Source organism: Pituophis catenifer, unplaced genomic scaffold (genome assembly GCF_029215685.1).
Source record: "Pituophis catenifer annectens isolate HBS135680 unplaced genomic scaffold, rPitCat1.0.hap2 SCAF_5, whole genome shotgun sequence".
In the NCBI taxonomy this organism is placed as follows: domain Eukaryota; kingdom Metazoa; phylum Chordata; class Lepidosauria; order Squamata; family Colubridae; genus Pituophis; species Pituophis catenifer.
The window spans coordinates 80,456,728-80,478,516 of NW_027256885.1; the positions used below are offsets into that span (position 1 = coordinate 80,456,728).

At 45.1% G+C, this 21,789-nt stretch overlaps 1 protein-coding gene across 1 annotated transcript in view; it reads left to right on the plus strand.

The window, feature by feature from the left end:
• Positions 1-21,789, plus strand: part of FAM171A2 (family with sequence similarity 171 member A2) — a gene marked incomplete at its 5' end in the record, with an annotated part of 196,821 nt that overhangs the window by 125,982 nt on the left and 49,050 nt on the right. Inside the window, 3 exons of the mRNA XM_070944509.1 lie at positions 10,639-10,812; positions 12,063-12,179; positions 12,952-13,075. Coding sequence (XP_070800610.1) covers positions 10,639-10,812; positions 12,063-12,179; positions 12,952-13,075 — 415 coding nt within the window. The remainder of the gene's footprint in view (positions 1-10,638; positions 10,813-12,062; positions 12,180-12,951; positions 13,076-21,789) is intronic.

Consider the following 21,789-nt stretch of genomic DNA (forward strand, 5'->3'; position numbering starts at 1 on the left):
TAGCCCAAAGTTCCGCCTGGACCCAGCCTCCAGCTGTTCCGATGACACTATGCAAGGGCCCCCATGGGAGCAGAGTTCATCACTGGCCAAATTGGTAGGATGACTGGAATGGCATGCAGAGGGGATGACCACAGCCGGGGACAGTGGGGCTCAGGGCCGGAGGTGGCGTCCAGGGTCTCAGCAGCAGGATCAGAGTGCATCGGTGGGTGTTGCCTCATGCCAGGTGGATCGGGGTCCACAGGGGCCCGTGTGGGCCCCAGGGTATTGGCCCCAGCAGGTGGCGTGGGGTCTGCCCCCATTACGGGCAACGTTCTATGGGAATCCCGACCGAGTGGCCTTGTACCTGAGCCAAACCATTAGCCATTTGGACCAGTATGCTCAGTTGTACCCTTCGCAGTGGGCAATGGTGGTAGCCATTTGTGCAGTGCTGGAAGGTGAGGCTGCTGAGTGGGTGGTGGACGTGCACAGCGAGCACCCCAGGGAGTTGGGGAACATGGGTCTTTTCCTGGAAGAGCCTTGGATCCGGTTCGAGGATGGGTCCCACGCACAGTGGGTGGAAGGAGACCTCCTAGCACTGAAGCAAAGGGGTCGGCCAGCAATGGAGTATGTGTGGGAATTCCGCTGGGTTGCTGGCAAGTTGAGGTCCTGGCCGGAAAGGTTGTTGGTCCATCAGTTCAGGGTGGGCTTGGACCGTGATCTTTGGCAGGCCTGTGCTTACCGGGGTTTTCCGCCTCGGCTGCAACAATGGTTTCAAGCAGTCATCAAGTTGGATGCGGGGTTACTGGAGTTCCATCCCAAGGGGGATGTAGGTCCTGGGCCCCGGAGGGCCCCTAAAAGACTCATTCCCAGTACCCCAGGAACCTCGGTGAGGCCTGTTTGGCCCCCACTGCGGTGTTTCTGGTGTAACCAACTGGGACATTGTGCCACTGAATGCACTGTGCCGTTACCACAGTTACCATTACCAGATGGTGGCTCCGGCAAGACTGTAAGGCCTTCCCAACAGACCCCCGAAACAGCCCGGGGAGCACAGCAGGTGGAGTCCTTGGTGACAACCTCAGAGGAGGGAGAAGCGACAGCAGTGGGGAAGTTCCCAGCAGTGCCTTACGACAGTGAGGATGATGGCTTGGAAGACCCAATGGTAAGCGACCCCATCTGTCCTTTCATCATTCCCATCACCATAGTGGGACCCCAGTCAGCACAGCGTGGTGAGTACGGGGCACTTATAGACACAGGGTGTACCCAATGCCTCATCAGCCAAGCAGTGGTTGCTGCATTGGAGATCTGGGTGAAGGAGATGGCCAGGCCAGTTAGGTTTGAGCAGGTGGACAGTTCTTTGCTGGGAGTGGGGGGCTCCTACTACCCACCTCACAGAGCCAGTGTGGTTGGAGATGGGGGAGCATAGGAAGGTACTGAAATTCATTGTAGCTGCAAAGATGACAGAGTCTGTTATATAGGGCTTGTCTGAGCTGGATAAATGGGCCCCCACGATATGGTGGGAAGGGGGGTAAAGAAAACTGAGGATAGGAATAGGCCCTAGTCCTCCCCCCCACGAGTAGGCTCAGAGAGGGATTGAGAGCAGGATGGAGGGGAGGTCTGGGGACACCCCAGAGGAGGCTTGTGGCCCCTTCCCACAGGACTACACCGACCTGGCAGAGGTGTTGAGCGAGAAGGAGTGTGAAACCCTACCCCCACACCACCCTACGGACTGTGGAATCGAACTGATACTCGGAGCAAAACTGCTGCAGCCAAAAATGTACTCAATGACACCAAAGGAAATGGGGGAACTCTGACCGTACATCGACAAGAGCCTGGTTAGGGGATTTATCCAACCAGCCTGGTTGAGAGTAGCCACTCCGGTGCTGTTCACAAAAAAGAAAGATGGGACCCTGCATTTGTATGTCGATTTCCACGGCATCAATAGTGTGTGTGTGTGGCGCATATGTACCCCTTGCCTCTCATGAAGGAAATGCTCGCCCATTTGGCAAAGCGACGTTTTTTTACTAAATTAGATCTGCGAGAGGCTTACTATCGAGTGTACATAAAACCCGGGGACGAGTGGAAGACCACGTTCAACTGTCCATTGGGGAGCTACCAGTTCCGGGTAATGCTGTTTGGATTACAAGGGACCCCAGCTGTATTCATACAGCTCATTAATGATGTATTACATGAACACCTGTACCGAGGGGTCCTTGTATATCTCAATGACATACTCATTTACACTACCACTATGGAGGAACACATACGGTTGGTGAGGCAGGTGCTCAAGAAATTGCTGGCGGCTCAATTATACGTGAAACTCTCCAAGTGTGAGTTTCACCAGACCCATCTGGATTATCTGGGCTACCACATATACAACACTGGGGTAGAGATGGATCCCTGTAAAGTTCATCCCTGTGTTTGGCAGGCACCAAAAACGTGCAGACACTTGCAAAGCTTCCTTGGCTTTGCTAATTTTTATCAGCAATTCATTCCATCATTTGCCAAAGTGGCATTGCCATTGACTGACTTACTCCACACTAAGCACACACTAACAAAGCCTCATCCCGGCCAACCACTCCAGTGGACGATGGATTGCCAGCAAGCCTTTTAAATGCTAAAAGCTCTCTTTGCTAGGGACCTGGTCCTGAAACACCCCGACCCCAAACAACCATTTGTCATTCAGGGTGACGGCAGTGATGTGGCTGTGGGAGCCATCCTTTTGCAGAGTAATGAGCGAGGCCAGCTGCAGCCATGTGCATATATGTTGCGGAAGCTCACAGAGACAGCGTGGCTGGGCTATTTGGGAGAAAGAGGCCTTTGCTGTGCACTGGGCATTGATGGCATGGTGGCATCTTTTGGAGGGGGCCAGAGATCCATTCGAAGTCTGGACAGGCCACAAAAACCTTGAGGCACTCCAGACGCCATGGCAGTTATCACCAAAGCAGGTCCGGTGGGCACAGTATTTCCAACGGTTCCGTTTTCAACTGAAGTATATCCCAGCAGATAGGAACTTCCTTGCGGACACCCTGTTGCAAATGCCGCAATATAATAATCACTGAGAGGAAGTAATCAGGGGTGAAATGTAAAAATGTTTGCTACCGGTTCTGTGGGTGTGGCTTGATGGGTGTGGCTTGGTGGTCATGTGACCGGGTGGGCATGGCCAACATGACGTCACTCACTGTTAGAGCCAGGAGCTGCACATTTTGAAGCTCATTCTGCCCTTCTGAAGCCCCCAATGCTTTGAGTTTCCCTCCACCACCCAAGTGAACATCAGAGTCTTCTCTTGCAGAAGCAGAATCCAGGCACAGAAATGGAAAAACAAGGGGGGAATGGGGAGGAGAAGGTGTAATTAGCAAAATCCAGCACAGAAATGGAAAAACGAGGTGGGGGAATGGGGAGGAGAAGTGTAATTAGCAGAATCCAGCACAGAAATGGAAAAACGAGAGGGGGAATGGAGAGGAGAAGGTGTAATTAGCAGAATCCAGGCACAGAAATTGAAAAACGAGGGGGGGGAATGGGGAGGAGAAGTGTAATTAGCAGAATCCAGGCAAAGAAATGGAAAAATGGGGGGGGAATGGGGAGGAGAAGATGTAAGAAGACGTTTCCTTAGATCGCTGATGCTCCCAACAATGAGTTTGACGGCAATGTAAGGAAATATCTTCCAGCTCTTCAAGATTGACTTTAAGCCGGACTTCTGGTTGGTGCCGCGGGGATACAGATGGGGAAATGGCGAGCTCCGCGGAGCTCTGCCAAAACCCCGTCTGCCAAGCTGCCGCTGACAGGTCTTTGGACCTCCCCTGTCTTGAAGGGATAGGGGGACAAGAAGGAACTCCTTGGGTGGCTGAGAGGAACGGGCAGGTTCCTCGGGGCCAGAGGCTTTCCCTTCATGCCAGCGGCAGTGGAAAGACAGCCATGGCGGCTGTCCCGAAACCACAGCAACCGGGAACAAAGATCGTGCTGGAGGAGAGGAGTAGAAGCAAGAAGCAGAGAGCAGAGCAGGGAGTTTGAAAGCCGGGTGAGTTGACTTCTGCCCAGGTGAGAACTGCCCGTAAATGCTGGATTTACAAAAAGTGTGGCCCAGCCTTAACAGTGGCTGAGAAACATCAGGGCAAAAAGACTCAAATGAATGGTGGAGAAAAGACCTGTTGATAGACAGCATTAATTATAGACCTTTTGGAAATGACTTTATTACAGATTTGGTTTTCTTTTTTTATTTTTCTGGCTATTTCTTGTGGCTAAACGAGATTGGATTATGTTTGAGAGAGAGGAAGGAGAAGAAGAAATAAATATGTTTTTAAAAGTAAAGATAAAAGACAAACGGAGATGGAAAAGATGGCTTCCAGCTGAAAAATGAAAGTGTAAATTCCAGACTGCTTGTTACTTGAAAGAGAAACTTTGTTGCTTGTTACTTAAAGTGGATTATTTTGAGAAAAATTTCAAGAGGTTTGACTTTGGACATATAATCTGTGTATTGGAGGATATTGAAGACCAGAAAGAAGAAATTAAATGGAATAATAAAAACTGATTTATTAAGGGTGGCAACAAGAGAAAAAGGGCGTGGCAACAAAAGAAGAACATGATGATACCATATATGGAACAGTCAATTCAGAATTAACTTTATAGAACTTATAACTTTGAGGACATTGAAATGGAAAATAAATATACTCAGATAGATTGGAGAAGGGGAAAAAAATGGAATATAAAGTAACAAGATAACAAAATACCATAGTTTGAATTAAATGGATGTAATGGTGTCTGGGAGTTTGATCTTTGAATAATTTTATGAGATACTTTCCTTCTTCTCTGTGCTCTCTCTCAATTCTATTTTATTTTATTTATTTTTTCTTTCTTTCCTTTTTTTTCTTTCCTTTGTCCCTTTCCCCCTCTCAATTTTTTCTAATTCTCTTTTCAATTTCTTTTGTTATATTTCTATTCTCCTTCCTATTTGTATTCTTGTTTTTTTCTTTTGTTTTTATTTTAACTATTAATATTGCTACTATTCTCTCTCTTTTTTCATTATTATTTTTATTTAAGTTGATTTTATGAATATACAACAATTTGATTTGGAAAAAATGAGTATAAATGATTGAAAATTATGATTTTTGGATGTTTTAATACTTTTTTAAATTTGGAATTTTTAAGCTCTATTTATAGACCTAATAATTTAGAAGAAAATGTTCTCTAACGTGCTGGATATTAAGAAGCATTAATTACAGATTTAATAATTATAGAAAATTGATTTTAAAGTGATTTAAAATGTTGATATTCACTGGAAATAAATATGGCATGGGAGAAAGCCTAGAAGAGAATAGGAGCTAAGATATTTGTCGATATACTTTTTTATTTTTAATCAGTTAAAGACATGGAGGAGAATGGATTTAAAAATGAATAATAAAATGTTATGAATTAGTTAAACAAATGAAGTTAGGAGTGGAGGGAAGCATGATTCTGGAGAACAGTGAAAGTAAAGCTGTGATCTAGTCTTACAAATAAGGTAGGAGTGGAGGAAAGCATCATACTGGAGAACAGTTAAGGCAAAACTGGGAACCAGTTAAAAATAAAAGTAAGAGTTAGGAGTGGAGGAAAGCATGGGCTGGAAAATAGCCAATAAAGCTGTGAACCAGCCATTAGAGTTAGGAGTGGAGGGAAGCATATGCTAGGTAACAGTTAAAGCAAAACTGTGAACTAGCCAAAAAATAAAAAGTTAGGAGTGGAGGAAAATATACCTGGAGAGCAACTGAAATACAGTTGTGAACCAGTTAAAAATAGAGTTTGGAACAGAGGAAAGCATTGCTGGGAAGCAACTATTTGAGTTGCGAACCAGTTTCATAATAGATTTAGGAGGAGTGAAGGAGATAATGTTGGTATGCAGTTAAATTATACTGTGAACCAGCTCAAATAAGTAAAGTTAGGAGTGGAGGAAAGCATCGCTGGAAAGCAACTGATTAAGTTGCGAACCAGCCAAAAAATAAATTCAGGAGGAAGTGGAGGAGACAATATTGGAGAATAGTTAAGCCAAACTGTGAACCAGTTAAATAAATAGAGATAGAAGTGGTGGAAAACACTGTTGGGAAATAGCTATTTAAATTATGAATCAGTTAAATATTAGACTTTAAAATAAAGTATTTTGGGAGTGACAAATTTTAGATGGAAATGTTGATTGATTTAGAAACAATTAAGAGAGGAGGAAAATATTCTTTGTTAAGATTATGGATATTAGTTGTCATTTAAAAGAGGTACAAACTTGATGTAATGGGTCTTAGAAATGAGGAATATATATGAAATATTGTTTGTTAAAATGACAAAGATTTGGAATGATGTCTATTTGGAAATAATTGTTTAGAATTTAGGGTGACATAGTAGAATGTTCAAAATCTAAATGTTTAGAATCAGATTTCTTTTTCTTTTTTTTTTTTTTTTAAAGAGGTAAATGGATAAAATTTGGAACAAAATTGGTTGAGGGAATGTGAGTAATTGTATTTACTCTATACCAGATCAAATCCTTGCTCTAAAAAGATGTATTTTATGTTTCATGTTTTTTTTTTTTTTAAAAAAAACTTTTCCAAAAAAAAAGATTGACTTTAAGCCAACAGCAAAATTAGTGGTGAGGGGGGCAACAGGGGCGTGTGTGTTTGTGTGTGTATGTATGTCCCTCCCTCCGCAAGGACTTGGAGGCAGACACTGCCCCTCTGAGGAAAAGAGGAGGTGGCGAAGCCCTGGCTGTCACCTGGGAGAGGAGGACCATGGATGGACACACACACACACACACGCCCCCGCTGCCGCTACTTTTGCTGTCGGCTTCTCAGCGCTCTTAAAGTCAATTTTGAAGAGTTGGAAGATGTTTCCTTAGATCGCTGATGCTCCGAACAATGAGTTTGGCAGCGTGGAAGGCGGGCACGCTGGGAAGGGAGTAAGCTGCTAGCTCCCTTCCCCACAGCCCTGCAAAGCTTGCCTGCTTTCCACGTGGCCTTCCGCTTGCCTGCCTTCGCAAGCTGGTCACGGGAAGGCTGCATGGAAGGCAGGGAAGCATGGCAGGACTGCAGGCCGTGGCCCGGTTCGGGGGCATGGCCAGCCAGCAATTGCTACCGGTACAGCGAACTAGCCTCAATCTCCACTACCGTTCCTTCCAAACTGGTCCGAACCGGTAGCATTTCACCCCTGGAAGTAATCCACGCCATCATACCTCCCTCCCAACCAGCATCCCAGGTGACAGTCAGGGCCCCGGTGGACGACTTGATGCATGAATTACAGACCGCACTATTGACCGACCCATGGCTTCAGGGGAACCAACAACTAGTCACCCAAAGGGATGGCATTGCATGGAAAGCCAGCAAGCTATATGTGCCACTCACCATGAGGCCTGGGGTGCTGCAATGGTGCCATGACACTAAAGAAGCCGGCCATTTTGGGTTCCTAAAAACCCTACACCTTACCAGGCGGCAATTCTGGTGGCCACGAATGAAGGCTGACATAGAGAGCTACGTCAAAAGCTGTCCAGTCTGTGCAGCTACAAAACAGCGGACAGGGAAACCGCTTGGCCTCTTACAGGCTGTAGCTGACCCCTCCTGGCCGTGGGAGGAGATCGGCATGGATTTAATTGTCAACCTACCCGAAAGTAACAGACACACTGTGATATGGATTATCCTGAACATGAAGGCTGGCAAAGCTGTTTATTGGACATGTGTACCATCTCCATGGGGTTCGTTGGCACATCATATCGGACAGGGGAGTACCATTCACTGCTCGGTTCTGGCAAGACTTGATCGGGTCCTCCCTGTTGTGGTCCCAAGGCCTCAGCACAGCATTCCACCCCAATACAAACGGGGCACCCAAGCGGTCAAATTCCATGGTGGAGCAGTATCTGCAGTGCTACGTCACCTATCAACAGAAGAATTGGGCGGACCTCCTGCCGGTGGCCTACAACAATGCAGTGCACAGCAGTACCAGTTTCACCCCATTCCGGGTGGTTCATGGGATAGACTTCGTACCAATTCCTGAGTGGCCCAAGACCCTCCATTCCCGAGTAGCCCGGGTGAGTGGGCGAATAGGATACCAGCAGTGTGGGATGACATAAAGACGGCACTGCAAAAGGCGGCCAAAATCCATAAGGCCCAGGCTGACAAAAAACTGGCATCCCATAAGACATTTCGGGTGGGGAACTGGGTGTACCTCTCCACTAAATATCTCAGATTAAGAGTACCATGCAAGAAACTAGGGCCAAAGTACCTAGGGCCTTTCCTGTTCATGCGGGTGATCAATCCTGTCACCGTGGAACTGAAACTTTCACCCTTGCTGGGGAAGGTACACCCCGTGTTCCACAGTAGCCTCCTGAAACCTGTAGAGGAGGGTGACATCTGGGCCCTTCCCCAGTTGCCGGGGCCTGTAGAGAAGACAGATATGAAATAGACTGGGTCCTAGACTCACTCCTCCATAGGGGTAAACTGCAGTACCTGGTATGGTGGAAGGGGTACCCAGACACTGACGCCTCATGGGTGGCGGAGCGGGATGTGCAGGCCCCACATCTGCTTACCCAGTTCCATAGACACTATCCTGACAAAGCCGGGGGGGTGGGGGAGAAATGCATGTCAGGGTGCTGTGCCAAACCCATCTGTCTCCTATTTTCCAGGTGCGGTCCTGGTAGAGGGGAGCAGCCTGTCGAGTCCTGATCTGGGGCTTGCCATACCTGGGGGTGGGGGTGGGAGCATGGAGCTGTTGCCTTTGGAGCTGGCGGGAGAGGCCGCGGAGGCCGCAGCGGTGGCGGCAGCGGATCACATCAGAACAGTGCCGGCCAGCTGCTCATCAGTGGGGTGTTTCCTGGGCGGCACCGGCAGGCAACAGGATGCTGGCAGACAACATTGTGCCAGTCACAATTGGCACCGGCAGGCAACGGGGTGCGTGGCCAGCACAAAGAACATGGCACTCGTCAGCTGTTTGCCCCTGAAGCCGCTCACGCGCCCATGCGGCTCCAGCTCTGCGTCCCAGGACTCAGCTCCATGCCATTGGCCCAGCCATACCGCTGCGACCGGATGTCTGTCACAGACGACTGGATGCTGGGTGGACAGCAGGCATGGCAGGCTGGTTAGCAGGCATGGCCCCGGGTTATAAAACATTCTGGGAGGCAGGAGCTCCCAGCACTGACTTTGCACGGAACTGTGTGTTATACTCAATGTGTACCAAGGCTCTGGCCTATGCATGAGGAGTAAAACCTGGATTATTGAGTTGCTTAGTTTCCTGTGTTTGTTTGCTTGACTCCTCCCTGGTCTGGGCCTGGACCATTTGAGACCTCCTGTGATGGTGGGAGGTGAGAAACACTATGAGATCAAAAAGATATTGGACTCAAGATATTTTAAGGGATGATTACAGTACTTAGTGCAGTGGAAAGGATATCCTTCAGCCGATGCTGAGTGGGTTGCTGCCCATAATGTTAGAGCAGACAAACTAGTCAGAAGGTTCCGTGCTAGATACCCACAATGTCCAAAGGGGGAATTGAGAACTAAAGACCCTTGAGTAACTATGTTAATCTGTGTTTGATGTTTTTCTAGGTCTACCCTTCCTCCAGGGGATCAGCATGTCAAGTTTGAAATGCTTTACTTCTTCTGAGTTTCTATCGTTTTCATCTTGCCATTCAAACGGGAGGAGGGAGGCGGGGAAATGGAATGCTAAGCTTTCATTTGCGGACCGTGAGAGCCTGAACCTCGCCAAGGTCACTGCTGCAGGTGTTAGACAGAGACATGAACTGTTCCCATAACAAAAGGAAGTCTTATAATTGGACAAAGTGAACACCCCGGGCTGGGGAGAAAGGGAATCTATTGTTTAACTAAGTAAGCTTTTCTGCAGGAAAACCAGAGCTGGTTTTAATTCTTGCAGTTCCGAGATGGTGTATCCAATAAAGTTATACTTTTGGGAATTCAAAGATCCCGAGAGTGTCTACTTCTTTTGGGTTTGCTAGTCAGACCGTTGACATGGGGGGCATGAGAAACAAAGTAAAGATTTGAAAGAATAATGTAATTGCTATGAATTACATAAGATTGAGATCTGCATTCCACACCCAGCACTCAGTAATCTGTAAACATTCTGAGTGAGCAAAGAAAGACATAACTAGAAAGCCAGCACTTACAGTAAATTAAATAACACTCATGCAAATGTTCCCTTCCAACGTTGCTAGCTTTCTATGCTTTGGGCTTCAATCTTTAGCCCAGTCACATGAAACCTGTTTTCTTAAGTGCCCAATTCCTACAGGACCTCCAAGCAAAGCTCACTGAGAACAAATAAACTTTTAACTCTGTCACTCTGAATTCCACACCCTCCCCATTGCTTATTGTAGAGCAGGGCTGTCATTCTCATGGCCCGTGGGCCAGATGCGTCACGCTACACCCACACCCGATTTAGTGAAGGGGGAAAAAGTCCCAGTATGTCATGTGACACCACCGTGACGCCACGAGTTTGACACCCCTGTTGTAGAGAGTAGGGCTGTGTTTTGACAAGACTTGATCATAATTAAAAATTCTTTTAATCCACTACAATTCTTATATGCTACTGTGCGCACAGGTAGAAATAGGAGTATCTTTTGGATTTTCTGTTTTGAAAATGCATATCCAATGTAGCTACTGGACCATTGAGATGTGATAGCCATCATTTATTAACTCTTTCTTTGTACAGATAGTAATACATGGTTGGAGCTGGTGCCTATTGTTGCAGTCAGCGTTCGCCTCTTCACTGGAAATGGCACAGATATCCAGCTTTCTGGTTCAGTCCACCTCTCCATCCCACTGTCACCCAACACAGCTGCAGCAAGTACCAGTGTGCCAGCTTGGCACTTTGACCTGAAGAGTGGTGAGTGATGGAATGCTTGTAAATCATATTTTTAATGGTTTGATCATTATTGTATCCAATAATTACAAACATATGACACAAGGAATAATATTGCTTGTTTAAAAAGAGGCTTTGGCAGGAAGCACATTGAGTGATTAATAGGAGGAAAACATCATCTCCTTCACCCATGGAACCAAGTTCTCTGTGAGGTCATAGAATTCTTAAGTGTATCTGGAAAAAAATTAGGAAATTGTGCAGGGCAAGCATGAACTATGCCTACAAGAACCAAATCTGATGTGGAAGTATTGTGTTCACAGGAAGAGGATGAGGATGAGATTGATGGAAGTGTTGTAATGAAGGTTGGAAGTCACTTTGTGCTTTTTTTATCATATTCTTTCTTTTCTCTTTCTTTCTCGTTTTTCTTGTACCTTTTATTCCATCTATTTTCTATTCTATTCTTCTTTTCTTTAAGTTCAGTTTGTATTGTACCTCAGCCCTTCCAATTTACAACTGGTGTGAATATTTCTATAATACTCTGTGAATCTAAGCTGGTTTGTGCTAGCAGTATAAGCAAAATGCTGTCTGTTCAATGCTGTCTGGTATTGGGGTAGACAGGGTCAATCAAGGTCTCCTAACCTCTTTCAAATTAGATGTTATGGTTAAGGTTAATGCTGAAGTTATTAAATGAAGTGGTAGTACTAGAATTCTAGATAGGAGACATACAGGGGTGGGATTCTACTGGTTCGGACTGGATCGGGTGAACCGGTAGCTCTGACAATCAGCTGGGAGCGAACTGGTTAGCTCCGATGATCAGGTGGGCCTGCCCGCCCGCCACTGCACTTTACTGACCGATATCTTCTCAGCTGATTCGCGCAGCAGAGCGGATTGCTGCACCTCAGTTGTGTTACTCCCCAGCAGTAACGTGGAAGGTAAGTTTTTGTAAAATTGTGCACGTGTGCACAGCGCGCAATCACCAAACCAGTTGTTAAACCAGAAGGATCCCACCACTGGAGACATATTTTAAGAGCTGCACCATGTTCCTAGGTTGCCTGTTCCCTGTTCCAACTTTATGTTTCTTCTGTATAAGAAATCAGGTGTGGCACAATACAGCTGCTGATTACACTATGCCAGCCTGCTCTTGAATGAGTTTGATTAAGAGGGGTTTGAGGGGATAGTGCTGGTGAGTACTGTAGCATTCTTCCTTACAGGTAGAGGTTTATTCAGATGGCCTTTTTAATTACTTCAGATTCAATCATACTCTCTCTTCTTAGGGCTGTGGATCCGGAATGGAACCGGACTCATCCGTAAGGAAGGGAATCAGCTTTATTGGACATGTGTCTTGCCACAGCTGGGCTATTGGGCAGCCGCTATGCTGTCTCCTGCATCAGGTAAAATTGCCATAGCCAAAGACTCTGAGAAGTAAACTGATCTCAGTGCACACAAGATAAGTTTTTTGCATACCCGGTATCATGATACAAAGGAGATTAACATGCTGACCACTGGACATTCCTCTCTTATGAATTAAGAGAATGGCTGTCTGCACAGTTCCCACAGAGGTCCTTAGTAAAAGACTGAAAATGTCTCTGCCTTAACAAGTTGAGGGATAACTTGACTTCTGAAAGCTAAAGCTATCTGGTTGCTGAGATTTCTGTAACTTGATCCTATTTTCTTCAGTAAATCTTGCTTCCTATTGCAGTAGGCTGCCAATAATTCCCTGGTGGGAATTATTTTGGGGTATGGCAGTTTTTGGATTGTAATTTCTAGAACAACTCTCAGTTTGAGTAGAATGTTTTCCTTCTAACTTTGGGACAGATGCCCTGCCTGTTTCATAGATGCAAGTATTATCGTGACACGTGTACAAAAGGGGTGGGGCTTAGCACACAGCACTGTGTTCTTTATTGCCTCCCCCCCATCTTTTCTGCAGACACCTTCACCAGGGGAAGATATTTCTCTCTAGATCTTTTGATGCTTTGGTCTTTTTAATTGTTACTTTACAATTATTTATGCTATTTTAATAAAACTGCATTTTTTAAAAACTAGATGCAATTGTAAGCCAGCTAGAGAATGTTATTTAAAGGGGTTTATATAAATACTCATTATAGATAGCAAATATTGTTTCTAAATGGAGTGGAAAGGGGTCCCAAACTGTCTTCTCTGCAGGCCTGGCAACCTCAGCAGGAATTAAAGATATTGCCACCTACCATACTGTCTTTCTACTTACAATCTTGGGTGCCCTGGCATTGTTGGTCCTAATTTTGCTCTGCCTGCTTATCTACTACTGCAGGTGAGTGCCACACTTTCTTCCTTCTCCCCTTCTGTCCCACCACTTGTTGCTTCTAACTCTAGCCCCATCTCTAAAACCTTTTTTCATAGCCCTACACTACTTTAGCAAAGGCTTTCTTATTGCATCATATTTTATTTCATTTGGATATTACTGTATCAACTTTAATTGGATGCTACTTACTGCAGTAATTGGTCTTGAGTCCACGAGATTGAGTGAACCTCCAGTTTCCACCTAAACTCAGAAGTTACAATTATCCACCATCAGTAAAATCAGCATCATGGAATGTTTACTTCTGGGAATTTCAGACAGGGCATTTTGAAAACCAACATACCCCTACATGCAATCAGTTGGGGCAGAGTGTAGGCATGGCAGCTGAGCTGAGGATTGCAGGTTTCCAATTCTTTGGAATTTGACAGCTGTTCCAAACACTTTGACACCAGTCACTGGACAATGTTAGATAGTCTTTGTCTCCAATTAGTAATGTATCAGTTACTTTCCCCTCCCCATCTACAAGGCCCACCTTTCTTCAACCTTGGCCTTCCTTCCCATATTTTAGTTAAGGAGATTCAAACGTTTTCAGGAAATGGAACTTATTTGCTAAAAAAAAAAATCAAAAGAGGTTGAACTTTCAAATTTCAGGGCACAGGCCTTTCCCTTTTCACTGTACAAAGAAAAAGTGTTATGGACAATCCTGAAGAGTGGTGTTGAGGCTGAGTACTTTCCATTTTTTTCCCTTAGTCCCTTACAGGGAGGTTTATTTTCTCCCTCACTCTCTGGGAGGGAGGGTCCCCCTCTCATTAGTCCCACACAACCATTCAAGTTCTTGTGGAACTCTAGGATTCCACAAAACCCAGTGTGAAAAATTCCATTCTATTGAGCAGTGCTGTATAATAAAGAGGGCAGTGCCTCAACCTGTGATAGCACAACAGATGGTGGCTCAGCCAATGCTCCTGAATTCCCATGGGAGCTTGCTGGAGAAGTTAGAGAGGGTCCCTTCTGAGCCTCTTTCTCCACCTATTATGCAGCTGTGGGCTATGCTCTCTCTTGTCTGACCATTCCCTAGGCAGCATCTCTTCACCCCATTTCTCAAGGTCTTTTTCACATACCATCACAATAGGAAAGATCATTTCCATCTGATGAATTGTTCCCCTCAGAGTACACAATACCCAAACCAGAAGGCAGGCAGACATGCATAAATAAAAATTATTAATACAGTACAGTATAGTAGAATATCATAGTATAGTATAGTATAGTATAGTATAGTATAGTATAGTATAGTATAGTATAGTATAGTATAGTATAGTATAGTATAGTGTATACAGTAGTATATAGTACAATATATAGTACTAGAATACTACTCCCAAAAAAAGTGTATCAGGTGCTCCATTTGTGGTACCTGGGGCTCTCTAATGTGAGCAGTTTGAGTAAGTGAATAACTCTGGCCTTGGAAACAAGAAAAGTATGTTGGGAGATAAGAGGAAAATGAGTATGCTTGCAGACTCTGCTTGCTAGAAATACACACTTGTCTCCAGCTAGTTAATTCTAGCACTCATTTCTGGACCCAGGGAAATAAAATGGCTCGTTGGCATAAGTGAGAAGGGTTTGAGTTGCAGCAGTGACCATGGACAACCCTTACTTTCTAATGGAAGATCCTGTGTTCAAATTTCCCTGGAAGCTTAAGCTTCTGACCTACTTTACTCTTCCCCATTTTCAGGCTGAATTCCTTCAAGACTGAGGAAAAGGCACTTCTGCACGCTTAGGGGCACTGCCTTCAATTTTCTAAAACTAGCTAATAACACCACTTATTTTGGGAGTAGTACCATAAAATTATATATCAATGGAAAGATAATTTAATCAAGAATGTAATGCAATAACTTTTATGAAGGATTTGCTATTAGAATAGCAGTTACAGTATAAAGAAGAAAAGTGAAACACGTAGAAAAAACAAGATATACAAAAACTATCACATCAGTTAATACTTAGTTGGGTAACCTTTAGTTTAGTTTAGTTTAGTTTAGTTTAGTTTAGTTTAGTTTAGTTTAGTTTAGTTTAGTTTAGTTTAGTTTAGTTTAGTTTAGTTTAGTTTAGTTTAGTTTATTTGATTTGTATACCACCCTACTCCCGAAGGACTCAGGGCGGTGAACAGCCAACAATAAAATACATAGATACAAAAAATTTAAAAACCAGATAAAATCAAATTAAATCATTTTGGCCCAGACAGATTAAAACACCCCAATAATTTAAAAACAGATTAAAATTTACATATTTAAAAAAGGGAAGAGATTAGGCCAAGCCCGCCTGATGGAATAAAAAGGTCTTCAAAGTGCGGCGGAAGGTGCGCAGATCCGGGATCCTCCATATCTCTGGGGGGAGCTCATTCCAGGTGGTAGGTGCCCCCACAGAGAAGGCTCTCCCCCTAGGGGCCGCCAGTCGACACTGTTTGGCTGACGGCACCCAGAGGAGTCCCTCTCTATGAGAGCGTACTGGCCAGTGGGAGGCTATTGGTGGTAGTAGGCGGTCCTGTAGATCAGTGGTCCCCAACCCCCGGTCCGCGGACCGGTGCCGGGCCGTGGAGTACCTGGCACCGGGCCGCGCAGCGGCCGGGGGACATGAACGCTGCAGCGCAAAGGCTCCTGGGCCGTGCGCAAAAGCTCCTGGGCCGTGCGCAAAAGCTCCTGGGCCGTGCGCAAAGGCTCCAGGGAAGAGAGCTCCGCGCAGGTACGCACGTGTGGCCCAAAGCCCCCACCCCTGCGCGCGCTCAGCGGGCCACGGTAAAATTATCAAAGGCTGATTGGTCCGCGGCGATAAAAAGGTTGGGGACCACTGCTGTAGATAACCAGGTCCTAAGCCATGGAGCGCTTTAAAGGTGGTAACCAAAACCTTGAAGCGCACCCGGAAGACCACCGGGAGCCAGTGCAGCTCGCGCAGGAGAGGTGTTACATGGGAGCGCCATGTCGCTCCCATTACCACCCGCGCGGCCGCACTCTGCGCCAGTTGGAGCCTCCGGGTGCTCCTCAAGGGGAGCCCCATGTAGAGAGCATTGCAATAGTCCAGGCGGGAGGTGACGAGGGCATGAGTGACCGTGCGTAATGAGTCCCGATCCAGAAAGGGACGCAACTGGCGAATCAGGCGAACCTGATGAAAAATCCTCCTGGTCACGGCCGTCAAGTGGTCTTCTAAAGACAGCCGTGAATCCAGGAGGACGCCCAAGTTGCGAGCCCTCTCCGTGGGGGCCAATGATTCGCCCCCAATAGTCAGTGATGGCGTCAACTGACTATATCAGGACGTCGGAAACCACAGCCACTCGGTCTTGGATGGGTTGAGCCTGAGCCTGTTCCTCCCCATCCAGATGAATTTAGCATGAATTATGGCCTTACAACATCTTCCCATGGAGTGAACCAAGTCTTTTAGTTCTGCAGCTGTTATAATGTGAAACCAAGATTGAATGATTGCTTCTATTAACTGGGTTTTATTGCTGGGTCTCTTCTGACTAACAAGTTTCTTTAGTCGGCTCCATAGATTTTCAGTTGGGTTAATGTCTGGGCTATTCCCAGGCCATTCCAGCAGTGGAATATGATTATCTTGAAACTCCAAAAAAAGTGGTGTTATTAGCCATCAAACCTCAAAAATACACTTTTTCCAAAAGGTTTCCACAATTTTGGCCACTACTGTACACTGACTGCTGATTCCCATTTCACCCTTCCTTTGACCTCTCCCTGCCCCTAATTAGACACTTAGTTTGGATGCATGAGAGAGACCTCAGGTAAATTCTACTTGTGTTCAAAACTTAGAAGAAAGATCCCTAGCTACTTCATTATCATTACTTCCAAATGAGAAACAGTAATTATTTTTCCTGGGCAATTAACATTTTTGTGCTATGTGTACAAGGTACTACTTTAGGAGCAAAACCATAGTCTTCACTTACAATAATTAAATGGATTCCACTTGGAAGTTAGGGTCATAGTTTTCTGGGATCCTAGAATTACCAGTTGCTTATCTTTAAAAGATATTCCACTATACTGTACTGCCTGCCGTCTGGTTTGTGTTGTGCTACCACAGGTTGAGACAAATTCTGCCCCAGCTGTTAGTTGTATCGTAGCATTCTTAAAATTGGTTATCTATGCTTCCACTTGCTGCTGGTGTTGCAACAACACAGCAGCCAGATGCTCAACAAACAGCAGATTTCCTTGATGATTGGAGGCCATTCCTGAAATTCCTCTTTGGTAGAGAGTAGCAGACTTTCAAATTGGTCAGCCTTCCCAGGTAAACCAGACAAGAAAGATGACTAGATGAGCTAATTCTACTTTATTGTAAGGCTACATTACAGGTAGTCCTCAACTTACAAACAAATTTGGGACCAGAATTTATGTCACTAAATGATGCGGTTGTAAAGTGAGACATCATGTGACTGCAATGCTTAGTGATAGCATTCCTGGCAGTCCCAGTTGCAGTCATAGCTCCAGACACGTGGGGTGTTAAGTGGGTAGCAGAGAGAGTCCCAGGTAAGGAGTGCAGGGGTGCTGCAGGGGGGTGGGGAGACCCAGCACAGGCTATGCACGAGTTGGGGGAATGTTGTCATGCAGCACAATCACAAGGAGGCCAGAGAAAGAATATGCTGTGGCTTAGGGGCTTCTTGGGGCTGTAAGAAGCCCCTGAGCCACAGCAAAGCCACAGCTGCCCCGGAAGCCTCACCTGCCCAAGCCTGGTCCAGCAGCATGACACAAAGCTGCCACACCCCATGAAGCACCAAACACTTGAGAAAGCCCAACAGCACAGCAAAAAGATGCTGCACCCCAGGAAGTGCTAAATGCCCAGGGAACCCTAAGGGCATAGCACAAAGCAGCTGCCCCAGGAACCCCAGCCCAGTCACCCCTGCTGCCCTTCACTCTGCCATCCCAGCTGCCCTTTACTATCTTCTACATTCTGCTGCTGATAAGTTGGCTGTCAGGGTTCCAAGTAATAGTCCCATAGCAAGCAAAACTCCAAGGCAGGTGAATTCCTCAAAGAATAGCTTTATTGGAAATATCATATTGGCACAGATCTGGTAAAAACCGACTCTGAAGGTTCCTGCAGTTTTCACCTAATTAAAAGAGAAAGTTGGGAGACTTCCGGCGGTGACATCATCGTGGAGAGGTTGAGGAAACGGGGTGCCGTTTCTGGAACCCAAAAAACTCTCTGTTAGAAGCTCTTTTAGGGCATCTGTGATCCTGTAGGGATCGGGAAATAAAAGGGGAAGTTCCGAAGCCCCCGGGCGACACGCTATTGCCAGGGAGGACAAAGGACAAACTGCTTTAAAGCTGGTGGAGAGGAAGTTGGCCTTTAAGGCGGATAGGAGCAATGGCAGCCATCTAGAGGGAAGCAAAGAGTGAAGATAGTGGTTTTGAGTGGCAGATCGAAATAGACCCAAAGGAGGAATCGGAATAACATGGAGAAGCACGGACTGAGGTGGGCGCAAAAAGGACAGACTAACAAGCAGCGGCGGATTAAAGGGGAAGCGCAGCAGGAGAGAAAAGAGAACAGCGCGGGGGAAGGAGGAACCCAGCGAGTGAGTCAGCAGAATTGGAGGAGTGACAGGCTTAAGACCCTGAGATGGAGACGGAGACGGAAAGACTAAATAATTCTAAAAGGTAAAGGAGAAATTAAGGAACTCTTGAAAAATTTGTGGGACTTAAAGTGTGATTGGTGACTGTAACGGATTTAAGGAGAGAGACTGAGATTGGAGAGAGGACTGACGTTATTGCATGATAGAAAATAACTACAATTACAACTAGAAGCAAGATTGGAGAAGAGAAGGAGCATCAAATAACAACAAGGAAAGAATAAAATATATACTCTTATTCCTATATACAAAAATATATCCATAAACAGTAAAGTAAGGGTGGGGAAGAATTGAATTACAGTTATAGTTATTTATTGTATTGTGAATTTATAAAGTTTGAAAAGGCGGAATGTTAAAGAGGATAAGGAATTAAAGAAGAAAAGAGAAATTAACTATAATTACATTGATTGGAAAAATTGTAAAGTAATAATTGAGAATTTGCAAGATAATAATTAATTATATTGTGATATTGTTAGAAGCTTCAAGTATTATGCTATAGTGTATATTTACATAAATAGAATAATTGGAAACATATATAAGATAAAGATAAAGGTGTGTATATTTAAAATTGTGTTGAATAAGCAAAAGGTAGAGAAAAAAGTATAAGTATATCCCCCCCCCCAAAAAAAAATGGGGGAGAAAGATCAATGATTAATATTTATATGTTAGTGTGGGAAAACTTCACACGAGCATTAAAAATGTCAACTATAACCACTATAGTGAAAACAGGAAAAAAAACCAACTGTAAATCCTACAACAACAGTTGCATCACCACTACAACAAAGAACAATAGACAACATGATAGGAAAAGAAAAAGAAAAAGAAAAACCAGAAATGACACTAAATGCTATGCAGAATATGTTTCAAATGATTCAAGAAACGTTATTAAAAGCACAAGAAAAAATGGCGGATAATCACGGAGAAATGATAATGTTTCTTGCAGAAATCAAAAATGAAATAGGAGAAGTAAAAGAGGACATTAAAAATATGAATGATAAAATTGGGGATATCCAACAAACATAACAGAAAACGAACAAAGAATTAAGAAAGCAGAAACAAAAATAGACCAAGTAGAGACAAAAGTGGAGGCAATGGAGCAAAAAGATTTTCAACTAAATAAGGAATTGTCTGACTCAATAGCGATGCTCGAGATGGAGAAAGCTTCATACTTCTTGTGCTTTCAAAATATAATAGAAGAAAAAGATGAAGACTTGGGCGAAAAAATGGCAGAGATAGTGTCAGAAATAATACAAAGAGACAAGTCAGAAATAAAAGGACAGTTGGATGAAATATATCGGGTACATACTAATTACATAAGAAGGCATCGACTGGCGAGGGAAGTGCATGTTAGATTCTCAAAACGAACAATTAGAGATGAAGTCTACAGAAAATCAAGAGAAGAAACTTTGACATATACAGTAAGGGTAAGGAAATCATAATTTTAAAGCAAATACCTCGAAGAATTAGAAACCAACTGTCAGGTTTCGGTGCTATCTTGAATAAACTTCATTCTCAAGTGCAAACTGTCTAATGAATCATTTTTATTTTAAGAATAGCAATATCCGACATTTCTGATTCAAATTGAGCCAAACTGGCCCCTCCTTCCAACCCCCTCCTCTTCCGCTCTCCAACCCCAATGTCCCATTGGCCATCATACAGATCCATCTCTACATCCCGGCACGTTCTTTTCACAGGAATGTAGCCCCCATCCTCGTCTCCCAGGAAACACTATCTGTAACATACAAAACTAGGTAAAAGTTCATCTTGTTATGTCAGCGCTGGAAGAAAGCCTAATTTGGAACGCTGACATCCGGCCCCTCTCCCTTCACTTCTGCGACATCACCTATCCCATAGGGAAAACACAACAAGATTAGTCTCATCAGCCCCTCCCTGGCTGTGCACCCCCCCCCCCGGCTTTCCCGGGTGGTCTGCATGGAATTTTGCTATAAGGCGATCAGCTTGAATGTTTGCGCTCTTCACCCAGGAAGCCTCTGACAATGGGTAACCCTTCCATTTAATTAAGTACTGAAGGCGCCCCCTGTGCCATCTTGAATCAAGAATCCGCTGCACTTCGTAGTGCGTTTGGCCCCCAACAACCAGGGGCCCAGGGGGTTCACGTGGTGTTGGCCTTAAAGTAGACCCTACTACAGGTTTTAGAAGGCTACTGTGAAAAATGGGGTGAATTTTCCCCAAAAGCCGTGGCAACTGCAATTGCACTGTAACGGGGTTGATTATTTTTATTATAGGAAATGGTCCTATAAATTTTGGGCCCAATTTCCTGCTCGGGAGTCTAAGTCTCAAGTACTTGGTGGAGAGGTAAACTTTCTCTCCCAGCTGAAATGGTCTTTGGGGAGTTCGGTGCTTGTCTGCTTGTTCCTTATAAGATTGAGCCGCCTTTGCCAGCGCCCTCTTAACATTTTCCCAAGTTTGTCTCAACATTGCCATCCAGTCGGTCAAACTGACTGAGGAAGGGGGCTCCCTCGGGTATTCTGGCATGGGAACAAAATCCATGCCACTCACTATTTTGAACGGGGTTAGCCCCGTGCTGCTGTGGACAGCATTATTATATGCAACCTCCGCAAAAGATAGGAGGTCTGCCCAATTGGACTGCTGGTAGTCGACGTAGCATCTTAAATACTGTTCTATCATAGCGTTCAGTCTTTCTGCCCCCCCATTGGTGCTCGGGTGAAATGCTGAGCTGAGCCCTTGGGATGAACCTATGGATCGTAGGAACTCCCTCCAGAACTTTGCTGTAAACTGGACCCCTCTGTCGGAAATTATTCTCCTGGGGACTCCATGTAGGCGGTAAATGTGTTTCAGGAACAGTTTGGATAACTGACGGGCTGAAGGCAGTCCACTACAAGGAATGAAGTGTGCCTGTTTGGAGAATAAGTCTATTACAGTCCAGATCACTGTATTTCCACTGCTCCTCGGTAGGTCTACTATAAAGTCCATTGCAATCTCCTCCCATGGTCTTGTTGGCTCAGCTACTGGTTGCAACAATCCAGGCGGGCACCCTGGCCTTGTCTTCATCGTGGCACAAATGGTGCAGCTTTTTACATAACTGTCTACGTCCTTTCTCATGTGTGGCCACCAGAACTGCCTTCGTACTAGG